This window comes from Aptenodytes patagonicus, chromosome 8 (genome assembly GCF_965638725.1).
Source record: "Aptenodytes patagonicus chromosome 8, bAptPat1.pri.cur, whole genome shotgun sequence".
Lineage (NCBI taxonomy): Eukaryota > Metazoa > Chordata > Aves > Sphenisciformes > Spheniscidae > Aptenodytes > Aptenodytes patagonicus.
This window is the reverse complement of record NC_134956.1, coordinates 134,379-146,073: the sequence shown is the minus strand read 5'-3', so window position 1 is coordinate 146,073 and position 11,695 is coordinate 134,379. Positions and strand designations below refer to the sequence as shown.

The 11,695-nt window shown below is 58.8% G+C and overlaps 1 protein-coding gene across 1 annotated transcript; it reads right to left on the bottom strand.

Annotated features, from left to right (window-relative positions):
• Positions 1 to 4,143: 4,143 nt before the first annotated feature.
• LOC143164306 (antigen-presenting glycoprotein CD1d-like) lies at positions 4,144 to 8,374 on the bottom strand. The gene is made up of 6 exons (XM_076346777.1): positions 8,302 to 8,374; positions 6,899 to 7,156; positions 5,092 to 5,373; positions 4,701 to 4,985; positions 4,357 to 4,453; positions 4,144 to 4,234 (listed from the first exon to the last, which is right to left on the bottom strand). Exons 1-6 carry the CDS (start codon positions 8,372 to 8,374, stop codon positions 4,228 to 4,230), a joined length of 1,002 nt encoding a protein of 333 aa, XP_076202892.1. The 3' UTR covers positions 4,144 to 4,227.
• Between the last annotated feature and the right edge of the window lie 3,321 nt (positions 8,375 to 11,695).

The following is an 11,695-nucleotide window of genomic DNA, read 5'->3' as shown; positions in this document are numbered from 1 at the left end:
CACGTCCTTCCGGCACGGGGCCATCAAAGCAGACCTCCTGCCAGGTAAGTGAACTCTGGGAAATACATACACTTGCAGTCCGAGTGTCCTCTAGTGACAACCTGCTGCTGGTCAGCTTTTTCACCAGCGCTCGTTCAAAGCCTGCGCAGCAGTACACAATTGTTTCCTGACAAGCTCCCTTTATGTTCCATAGGAGCTTGATAATATAACGCTATTTCTGGCTTTGTTTGGGAGACGGGGAAGGCCAAAGCCCTTGTATCACAGCTTGGCTTGGCAGAGTGAAACCCGTGTGATGGTCACGGACACGGCTATCCTGGGCTATGAGCTGTGCAAATCCCAGCAGAAAGCTCCTTTCTAAAGCACTCCTAGTCTAAACGTAGGACGGAGACACTGCTGTGCTTTAACCCCAACGAGCAGCTCAGCCCTACACAACCGCTCGCTCCCTCCTGTCCAGTGGGATGGGGAGGAGGATCAGAAGGGTAAAAGTGAGAAAACTCGTGGGTTGAGGTAAAGACAGTTCAATAGGTAAAGCAAAAGCTGCATGTGCAAGCAAAGCAGGAATGGGATTCCTGCACCATTGCTGCACCTGCCGAAGCAGCCAGACTGGAACCAGAGGTGCAACAGTTCTTCCAACCTGCAAAGCTACTCAGCCACCTATGGCATCACAAGCACCTGCACAAGCCAGGTGCCTGCTCCTGCCTATCAGCTACTCAGCCACCAGTGGGCTTATGAGAAACAGCACAGGCCATGGGCCTGCTCTTCCTTATCACCTACTCAGCCACCAGTGAACTCACAAGCACCTACAAAAGCCAGGCGCCTGCTCCTGCTCTGAAGGCTATTCAGCCATCGGTGACCTCATAGGCATGACACAAGCCAGGTTCTGCCCCTGCCCTATGAGCTACTCAGCCACAAGTGACGTCACAATCACCTGCACAAGCCAGTCCCCAGGTCCTCGATCACCACCGGTCTCATGCTGATGGGATCACTGCTATGTGCGAGGCTTCCCGAGACCTGCCGTCGCAGTGTTGTTGAGAAAAAACGCTACGCAAAGTCCCTGAGCCATCTTGTCTGGCAGGGATGGGAGAGCTTCTGTGCACAAGGGCTCCAAATCCCGCTGGGGCACCCACGATGGAAACGAACGCTGCTGAGGGCGTGCATCCTCAAGCCCCTCTGGTGCACTGCATCTGGGCACGCTACTGTGAGCCAGCGTCCCCAGTGCTACCCCAGAGATAGGAATGCTGCTTTGTGTGAGGGTTTCAGCCTCCTGGGGATGGAGCCACTGCTCCATGGAGCTCCACCAGTGCGCTGGTTGGGCACACAGCCGTGTGCCTGCATCCCAGGCCTTGCTGGTATACCGTCAATGGGAATGCTGCTGCTCGACTGGAGCACCACTGCTAAGCACGGTGCTATGGGCACATGTCCGTGATCCCCACCGCTCTCCCGGCTGACTAGCACGCTGCTGTGTATGAGGCTCCCAGAGCACTGCTGTTGCTCCTGGGCTGGGAAACATGCTGTATGTCAGGGTCCTAGAGGCTCACTGCTACTCCTGGGCTAAGCACGGCCTCCAGAAACGTGGAGGGTACAGCCCCCGCCCTGCCACAGTGACTGTCCCTGCAGGAGGGCCCACAGGTTCCTTGGGTGCCTTGTGGCTCCTCTCTCTGGTTTGTGTGCGTGGCAAGTGGGGATGTTGCTGCAGCTCCATCACAGCCTGACTCCGTACGTCAGCCCTTTGACTGAGGCAGGGGCTGCAGGAAAAGGCTCAGAGAAGCACTGTGTTCTTGGGAGAGAATTTATTTTTAAAGTCTTGCCTTTTTCCAGGGTATTTATTTCATCATGTGACAGCAGGAGAGGTGAATTCCTGGGACATCCCTTTGGAAGCACTGCAGGACCTTGTGTTGGGCATGTTCAAGAAGCTTAAGTTTAAATTGTCACGTGTTGATTATGACTGCACGCTCAACCTGTCCAAAGGTTTGTCTGAAGGAGCCAATGATGCAGTCAAGCTTGCTGAGCGCGTGTGTGAGCACTAGGGACCAGATGCTGCTGGTCTCGCCTCCAAGGGTGAGGAGCTGCACGGACCTTCTCTTGCTGTCACTCTGCTCACCTATTTCAGGGACTGCTGTCATGGTTCCTCCGTGTCCCCTGGGATCTCCCACGCTCCTACAGCACTTGTCCTCAATGGCCGGAGAACCCCTTGATCAGGGGGTGGGCTGGGCTCCTCGTCCTGCTCGGGGAAGGAGAGTGTCCCCATGTGGGAGCGGGGGCTCCTTGGGAAGGGGGTGCCTCCCTGCAGATCCAAAGGCAGTGCAGTGCATGTCTGCTGCCTTCACCCCTGTCTGGCAGAGGATGCTGGCGTACGGGATGGAGGAAAGACACGGAGAGCGGCCCGCGGCGGGGATTGTGGTGTCACAGCGTCACAGGCCCCAGCTCGGGGACCCCCAGCGCTGAGAGCGAGGGCCACCCCCTGAGCCCTGGGCACCACAGGGGTGATGCCATGGCAGCTGGATGACATGGGACAGGGCTGGGAATGGGCCAGAAAGGGGCCTTTGGAGCTGGTGGCTGATGGGCACTGCCTGGGAGGATGGTCCTGGCGAGGACTGGGATGGGAAACCCCCTTGGGTCATCCATGGCCCTCCAGGTGCTGGGGGCGTCCCCGCAGGCCGGGCTGGTGTGAGGCGGCCCTCTCCCCCATCCCCAGCCACGCTCACCCCTCATCCGCCAGGCGCCCGGTGACGCTAGGAGCAGCACGGATTGCCATTGGTGAGTGGGCCGTGGCACGGCCAATGGCAGCGTGGGGAGGGCGGGGGCACCATGAGGGCTGCCTGGGCCAGGTGGGTCATCGGGGCTGCTGTGCCTGGCAGTGGGGAGGGCCAGGGCCGGGGATCTGCCTGGCGCCCAGCGACATCATGTGCAGTACGGGTCGCCATTGGCGGGGCGCTTGGGCGCGGTAAGGCCAGGGCAGGCCTTGGGCTGCTGCTGGGGGTCCTGGGCTGGGTGTCGAGCCATAAGCGCGGGGTCCCCAGGACCCCGTCTCGCCCTTGCGCCATGGGGTAGGGGCACGGGGACGTGTGGGGAGGAGGAAGGGACCCGTGGGGACAGAGGAGAGACAGGTGGGGCTGTGGAAGGGGAACAGGGAACGGGCGGTTTGGGATGAGGAAGGGGGCCAGCGCCAGGGCTGGGGGTGTGTGGGGAGAGGGAAGGACGTTGGGGGTGGGGGAAGGGGACAGGGATGGGGTAGGGACACAGTGGGAAGGGGGATGAGGAGGGGTGCGAGGGCGAGCGCCTGCGTGGGCAGGTAAGGGGGAGCCCCTTGCCCATGGGGTCACACAGGAGGATGGGTAGGCGGGGCTGGGACACCCTGGCCTGTGGCCACAAATGCGGGGGGAATTTGGGTGGGAGCAAGGCCACCCCCCTGGCTGCAGGTGGGGTCCCCCATGGCCACGGCAGCACCCTGACACCCGGGGTGGTGCAGATGACCGGACCCCTCTTTTCTACCCTCAGTGCAGGTGGGGATGCCACCTGGCTGTGGGCTGCATCCACTGTCCCTGACAGGAACGTGCTGCCACTCGTGCCCAGAGAGCCCGGCCCCGCATGGCACAAACATCTCTATCCCCTCTGTGCTGCTGCCCCTAGCACTGAACCGGGCGGGTTTGCCCCAATGTGGCTGTATTTCCCACGGGGGAGGCAAACCCTGTTCCCACGGTTGGCCACGTGCCCATGTGCTCCCCATGCTCCCCATGCCACCAAGCTGTGTGCTGGCCCCGCGCCTGTTTGTCACCGTCCCCTGGTCCCAGGGACCAGCATCTGGTGCAGAGGTGCTGATGTGCCCCCAGAAGGGTGGGTGGGGGAAAGATGGTCCTCCCTTGCCCGGCCGCATCGCTGCCCTGGCCTGTGTTGGCACTGGCTGAGTCCTGCTGTTTCGTGGGCAGCCCGGTGGCCCCCAGGACTAGGGTCTGGGGCCAGGGACACCCCATTGGTGTTGGGGGGCTGTCCCGGTGTTTCACCCTGGGATGAGGAGTGTGGGCATGCCCCTGCACTGCACGGGGGCTCTTCCCATCTGTCCTGGGGTGGGCAGGAGCTGCGTGATGCCATGTGCTTGTGGGCGCTGGGCATGGCACACCAGGAATTCCCACATGCGTGGGGGGTGCTAATTAGTGGTTTATTGTCAGGGAGATGTGGGGGGGGGCAGTGTGGCCCCGGGGCATCCCTGGTGTGGTGTGCCCCATGCTCTCAGCTCCTGCAGGAGAGGAGGACGTGAGTGAGGCTGGACAAGGGCAGGCAGCCCTGGCCAGGCAGCTCCCACATGCCATGGCCTGGAGCCGATGGGGCTGGTGCAGCTGGGTGAGGAGGAGACCTCACATGCGCCTGTAGCGCCAGATGGCCCCAGCAAGGGCTGCAGCCACGATCAGCAGCACTGCGATGGTGATGCCAACACTGAGAGCTGCATTGGAGCTGCCTGGAGGAGGGAGGAGAGAGAGGGGTTGCAGGCGCACAGGCAGCCATGGCCGGAGCTGCCATCGGAGCCCAACCACCATCCTCCAGGCACCTGCATAGGGCCAGGGGCCTCTGCCCGCACCCTGCATCCCATACCCATGGGTGGCACCTACCCCATGGAATGAGCCATGAGCTTTCCTGGCTTTGCTCCATCCCGTGGGGCAGGGTGGATCAGGAGCCCCATCCCTGTCCCCATGCGTAGCACCTACCCCATGGGATGAGGAGGCTGTGGGTGCCCAGGCTGCGGTGGCGCACGCGGCAGGCGTAGCTGTGCCCGTCATGGGAGGCCACGGCCAGGACGCTGCGGAGCTGGTAGGTGAGGTCGGCGTTGGGCAGGATGGTGCTGGTGTTGAGCGCCGGGCCCGGCGGCACCTCCTGGCCATCCTGCAGCCAGGCCACGCTGATGGGCCGTGGGTAGAAGCCGGTGACGCGGCAAACCAGCAGGAGCTGGTCTGGTCTGGGTGTGCGGGCAAAGACCGTGGCCACGGGCAGCTCTGGGGGGCGAGAGCCAAGGGGTGGGGGGAGCCCTGGTGGGGCACTGCTTGGCCCCAGTGTGTGGGGGTCTTTGGGGTGGCCGTGCCAGGGTTGGGGTGGTCTCACCTTGTCTCTCCAGATCAGCCCTCCCGTACTCGATGAATTTCTTCATGTGGTCAACACAGGTGACATTGAGAAGGTGCTGCAGGGTCACAGAGAAGCCAGTGAAGCTGTTGAACTGCCTCTCAACTTGCACTGCCAGCTCACTCTCCTGCCACCTCTCCCAGCGGCTGTTGTCCACGTCAAAGCTGAGGAAGTCGTGGGCATTGTAGGCGAGATGGTAGAATTTGGTATAGGAGCCATTGGGATACAAGTCACAGCCAGTTGCGTACTGGAACACAGCGGGGTCTGGGGGGGACGATGGGCATCATGAGTGCAGCTCAAGCTGGAGCCCGAAATTGCAGCCTGTCACCTGCTTCTTTGGACACAGCCCTTTCCCCCTTCCCTCTGCACCCCAAGTCGTTCTCCCCAGGGAGGAGACACGAAAGGCCAAAGCTCAATTAGAGGTGAAACTGGCCAGTGTTGTGTGAGACAACAATAAAGGCTTTTTTAAGTACGTTAATAACAAGAGGAGGTCTAAAGAAAACATTGGACTGATACTTGTTGAAGGTGGTCACCTGGCTAATAGGGATGAAGAAAAAGCGGAGGCATTCAATGCTTTTCTTGCCTCAGTCTTTAATAATACTGATAGACCTTGGGCTGCCCAGTCCTCCGAGTCGGAGGACCACAACTGCAGGAACCGTGACTTTCTCTTTGTGGACACTGCAATTGCCAGGGACCAGCTGTATCAGCTGGATGTTCACAAGTCCAAGGGGCCTGATGGGATTCATGCCAGCGTACTGAAGGAGCTGGTGGATGTTATGGCAGGACCCCTCTCTATCATCTACCAAAGGTCTTGGGAGTCTGGGGAGGTCCCTGCTGACTGGAAGCTGGCCAACGTTATTCCAATTGACAAGAAGGGTGTGAGGGAAGACGCAGGAAACTACAGACCTGTTAGTCTAACCTCAGTACCTGGAAAAATTATGGAGAAGATAATTCTGGGTGCTACTGAGAATAACAATAATTAATAATTATATAATATCTATTATATTAATAATTTGCTTTAATAATTTTGCCTTAATAATTTGCTTTACCTTTTGGTCAGCCCTAAATTGGTCAGGCAGTTGGACTAGATGATCTTGTAGGTCCCTTCCAACTGAAATGTTCTGTTCTGTTCTGTTCTATTCTATTCTATTCTATTCTATTCTATTCTATTCTATTCTATTCTATTCCCCCCACGTTGCTGCTCTGCTTTACACCAGGTGGAAGCCCTGCGGGTGAGAAACCTGTCCTGAACCCTATAGCTCGTCGTCCTCGAGCTGCCCCTGCCCACAGCAGGGTCGAGAGCCGTGGCAAAGCAGAAAGCACTGCTTTGGGGGAGTGATGGGACATGGAGTGCGGGCAAGTAGGAGGATGGTGGCACTCTGCCCGGCGCCCTGCCCTTGGTTAACCAGCGCTGCACCAGCGTGTGGGGCCAGGCGCTGGATCCATGTGTCCTGTCCCACAGGCATGAGCGGAGAGGCCCCTTTGACCTTCTACTCCTTTCTCAGATGACTTCTCTGGTGGGATTTGGGGTGCCTGGAGAGCAATAGCGGGGGCTGGTGTGAGGGCGTAAGTGGAGCTGAACGCAGCCAAGTTTTGTGCTGGGGACCAGGATGGACCCATGTCACCTCCGCACAGGACATGGTGGTTTGAGGGTCTTGCTGGTACAGGATGAGGCCCATTCCCTACCCTCCTGCCAGCCCCAGTTTGGAAAAGCTGTTGGTGGTGGCTCTGAGCCCCTTCTCACAGCTCCCTGCCTTGGGTGAGGAGGTGCTGAGCACCTGATACTCACATGGTGTCTGGTACAGCCTGGCATCATTGGACAGGTACAGGTTGAAGTCCTGCACATAGGCCCTGAACAGGTTTTGCAGGTTCTCCCACTCTGCTGCAGGCAGGGACGGGTAGACCCATGGCTGGAGGTAGAGGATGTTCCAGGTGTATTTCTGCAGCTTAACAAAGACAATGTCCTCCAGGGTGGCCCAGCCCGACACATCCACAGAGCTGGTGTTATGGAAGACAGTGGTTCGAAAAAGGTGGAGTTTCCAAGAGCCTGTGGGGAAAGTGGGGAGAGGAAGCGGCATTGGGGTGCATGAGGATGAAGGAGGATGTTGGGGGACTGCCAGCTCCAGTGCTGGTGGGCGGCCCCGAGAGGAAGGGTGGCTTGCAGTGTCCCTGGGGACAGGCAGGGCAAGATGGGGCAGACAGGCAGGGTGGGGGAAGTCCCCCGGTTTCACTCAGTTTGCAGTTTCCTTCCATGGCCTTTCTGAGCCTCTCCATGCTTCTCCTCTCTTTTCCTCTTTTTAGCCATCCACCGCCCCAATGTGACTTTCTGGGAGCTGTCACTTTGCCGTGTGGAAGGGATGACAGGGGGGACCTTGGTGCTGTTTTGGGGCGATGCTTCCCCCGGCAAGCAGCACCCATGCCAGACCTGGATCCACTGGAGACCTGCACACAGTGCAGGGGCTGGGGGGGCTGGGAGGGAGGGGCATCTCGCCCCAGTTTAGGGGCTCCCGGGCAATGCTCGAGACTGAAGAGGAGGCAGGAGACTGAGTTAGATGCTGCAGTGCTGAATGAGGCTCCGGTAGTAAGCAGGGCAGAGTGAAGCCTGTTTTGGGGCAGTGGGTGCCCCCCTGGCCAGGGCGTGGTGAGCGCCTGCCCCTGGAATGGGAAACAGAGGCTGGAGAGGCAGGTGGAAGGCTTGTTGTAGCTGCAGGAGGAACCTTTGAGCGTTGTTTCACAGGGGGAGAATGCAGAGGATCCAGGAACCCTTCGATTGCAAGAGAAATGACCCCGCAGGCTGAGGGCGGTGCCCAGGACCTGCTCAAGGGGTTGGAGCCCAGTGCAGGGCTGTTGTGCCGTGAGGGGCTGAGAACCCCTGCTGCCCACAGGCTCCCTGCAGGAGGAAGGCATCTTTGGGGGCACCCCAGCACCCCAGGCCTGGCTGAGGGACCCCTTGCCCCTTGGCTGCTCAGGCGCCTGAACCCCAGTGCCAGTGGTGCTAGGCTGGGCAGGATGGTGTGGGGCAGGGAACCCTGAGCAGGTGGGCAGGGATGGGGCACCTTTGGGTGCTGGGGGGGGGGGGGGCCTTGGTGATGGGGACAGTGGCGCTGTCTGTGCCCACCCCCTGCCACCTCTGTGGGGTCCCGCAGTGCAGGGATGGGAGCAGGGTGGGGGTGAGCCAGGGCTTCCACTTACCCTCTGGATCTGCCCACGTCCCAGGGAGGAGGAGAAGAAGGAAGAGGAGGAGGAGGAGGCGAGGGGGCTGCATGGTGCCAGTGGCAAGTGTGAAGGAGCAAGTGCAGCAGGAGGAGGAAGGGGCCTCGGGGGCCGTGACTGCACACTTCTCCCCAGGGCTGCTCTGCCTGGGCAGCTCTGGTGGTACCAGTGTCATGGGGCGGCCCCGGCAGCCAATGAGGCTGGTGCTGAGGTTTTGGGGAGGGCCTGGCCGGGTGTTTTCCCCAGGGGGAGGTGGTGTGGCTGGCAGAGGGCTGGGCTGGGGCGCTCTGGCTGGCGGCTGTGAGTGCCAGGGGAATTTGGGTGGGTGCAGTGTCATCCCTCCTGGTTGCAGCAGCACCCTAACACGCAAGGAGATGTAGGCTGAGCCCGGCCCGTAGTGGCCTTCACCTCCTCCCGTGGTAACCCCCAGGGGTTTACTCTGTAGACCCCTGGCAGAGAGTATTGGGTTTACGTGGCAAGGTTTTGGTAGCAGGAGGCCTGCAAGGGTGGCTTCTGTGAGAAGATGCCAGAAGCTTCCCCGATGTCCGACAGAGCCAGTTCCAGCCGGCTCCAAGACAGACTCGCTGCTGGCCAAGGCTGAGCCAATCAGCAATGTTGGTAGTGCCCCTGTGATAACATATTTAAGAAGGGGTAAAAACTGCTGCACAACAGCAGCTGGGAGAGAGAAGTGAGAATACGTGAGAGAAACAGCTATGGAGACAGCAAAGTCAGTGAAGGAGGAGGAGGAGATGCTCCAGGCACTGGAGCAGTGATGGTACCCGTGCAGCCTGTGGTGAATATATCTACCCGCAGCCCATGGAGGACCCCACGGCAGAGCAGGTGGATGTGCCTGAAGGAGGCTGTGACCCTGCAGAGAGCCCACGCTGGAGCAGGCTCCTGGCAGGATTTGTGACCCCGCAGGGGACGCGTGGTGGAGCAGTCCGTTCCTGAAGGACTGCACCCTGTGGAAAGTCCCCATGCTGGAGCAGTTTGTGAAGAACTGCAGGCCATGGGAAGGACTCATGCTGGAAAAGTTCATGAAGGACTGTCTCCTGTGGGTGGGACCCCACGCTGGAGCAGGGTGAGGAGAAAGGAGCAACAGAGACAATGCATAATAAACTGATGGCAATCCCCATTCCCCGTCCCACTGTGCCGCTTGGGAGGAGGAGGTAGAGAAGTCAAGAGTGAAGTTGAGCCCGGGAAGAAGGGAGGGGTGGGAGGAAGGTGGTTTTCGATTTGTTCTTATTTCTCGTTATCCTACTCTGATTTTGACTGGCAATAAATTAAATTAATTTCCCCAAGCTGAGTCTGTTTTGCACGTGGCGGTAATTGCTGAGTGATCTCCCTGTCCTTATCTTGACCAACGAGGCTTTTGTCGTATTTTCTCCCCCTTGTCCAGTTGAGGAGGGGGAGTGGTAGTGTGGCTTGGTGGGCACCTGACATCCAGCCAGGGTCAACCCACCATGTCACCCTTCTTGGGTGCATGTCGCTCAGAGTCCCCCAGAGCCTCAGCGTGGCTCTTTCATGGCTGTCAGGCATATTGGGAGGGTGACTGTCCCCCATCCCTCCAGCTTTTGCAGGGGCAGGAGTCAGGAGTGGAGGAGATCCCGACCCAAAACCATCCCGGACCGGGGGTGAGATCAGCACTGGAGCTGGACTTCTACAAGCGGCTGGCAGAAGTCTCTCAATCACTAGCCCTTGTGAAGGGTCCCTCTTGGGGGACTTCAACTTCCCAGACGTCTGCTGGAAATACAACACGACAGAGAGGAAGCAGTCTAGGAGGTTCCTGGAGTGTGTGGAAGACAACTTCCTGACACAGCTGGTAAGTGAGCCTACCAGGGGAGGTGCCTCGCTCGACCTGCTGTTTACTAACAGAGAAGGACTGGTGGGAGATGTGGTGGTCAGAGGCCGTCTTGGACTTAGCGACCATGAAATGGTAGAATTCTCAATTCTCGGTGAAGTAAGGAGGGGGGGGCAGCAAAACCACAACCATGGACTTCCAGAGGGCGGACTTTGGCCTGTTCAGGACGCTGGTTGAGAGAGTCCCTTGGGAGACGGTCCTGAAGGGCAAAGGGGTCCAGGAAGGCTGGACGATCTTCAAGAAGGAAGTCTTAAAGGCGCAGGAGCAGGCTGTCCCCATACGCCGTAAGAAGAACGGGCGGGGAAGACGACCAGCCTGGCTGAACGGGGAGCTTTTGCTGGGACTCAGGAAAAAAAGGAGAGTTTACCACTTGTGGAAGAAGGGGCAGGCGACTCAAGAAGAGTAAAGGGATCTCCTTAGGTCGTGCAGAGAAGAAATGAGAAAGGCAAAAGCCCAGCTAGAATGCAATCTGGCCGCTGTCATTAGAGACAACAAAAAATGTTTTTTACGAATATATTAATGACAAGAAGAGAGCCAAGGAGAATCTCCATCCTTTATTGGATGCGGGGGGGAACATTGTTACCGAGGATGAGGAAAAGGCTGAGGTACTCAATGCCTTCTTTGCCTCAGTCTTTAACAGGCAGACCAGTTATCCTCAGGGTACTCGGCCCCCCGAGCTGGAAGACAGGGACGGCGAGCAGGATGAACCCCCCATAATCCAAGAGGAAGCTGTTAACGACCTGCTATGCCACCTGGACACTCACAAGTCTATGGGGCCAGATGGGATCCACCCGAGAGTGCTGAGGGAGCTGGCGGAGGAGCTCACCAAGCCACTCTCCATCATTTATCAGCAGTCCTGGTTAACGGGGGAGGTCCCGGATGACTGGAGGCTGGCCAATGTGACGCCCATCCACAAGAAGGGCCGGAAGGAGGATCCGGGGAACTACAGGCCTGTCAGCCTGACCTCGGTGCCGGGGAAGATTATGGAGCAGTTCATCTTGAGGGCGCTCACAAGGCATGAGTGGGACAACCAGGGGATCAGGCCTAGCCAGCATGGGTTCATGAGGGGCAGGTCCTGCTTGACCAACCTGATCTCCTTCTATGACCAGGTGACCCGCCTAGTGGATGAGGGAAAGGCTGTGGATGTGGTCTACCTGGACTTCAGCAAGGCCTTTGACACCGTCTCCCACAGCATTCTCCTAGAGAAGCTGGCGGCTCATGGCTTAGACAGGTGTACTCTTTGCTGGGTAAAAAACTGGCTGGACAGCCGGGCCCAGAGGGTGGTGGTGAATGGAGTTCAATCCAGTTGGCGGCTGGTCACGAGTGGTGTTCCCCAGGGCTCAGTTTTGGGGCCGGTCTTGTTCAGTATCTTTCTCAATGATCTGGATGAGGGGATCGAGTGCACCCTCAGTAAGTTTGCAGACGACACCAAGTTGGGTGGGAGTGTTGATCTGCTCAAGGGTAGGAAGGCTCTGCAGAGGGACCTGGACAGGCTGGATCGATGGGCCGAGG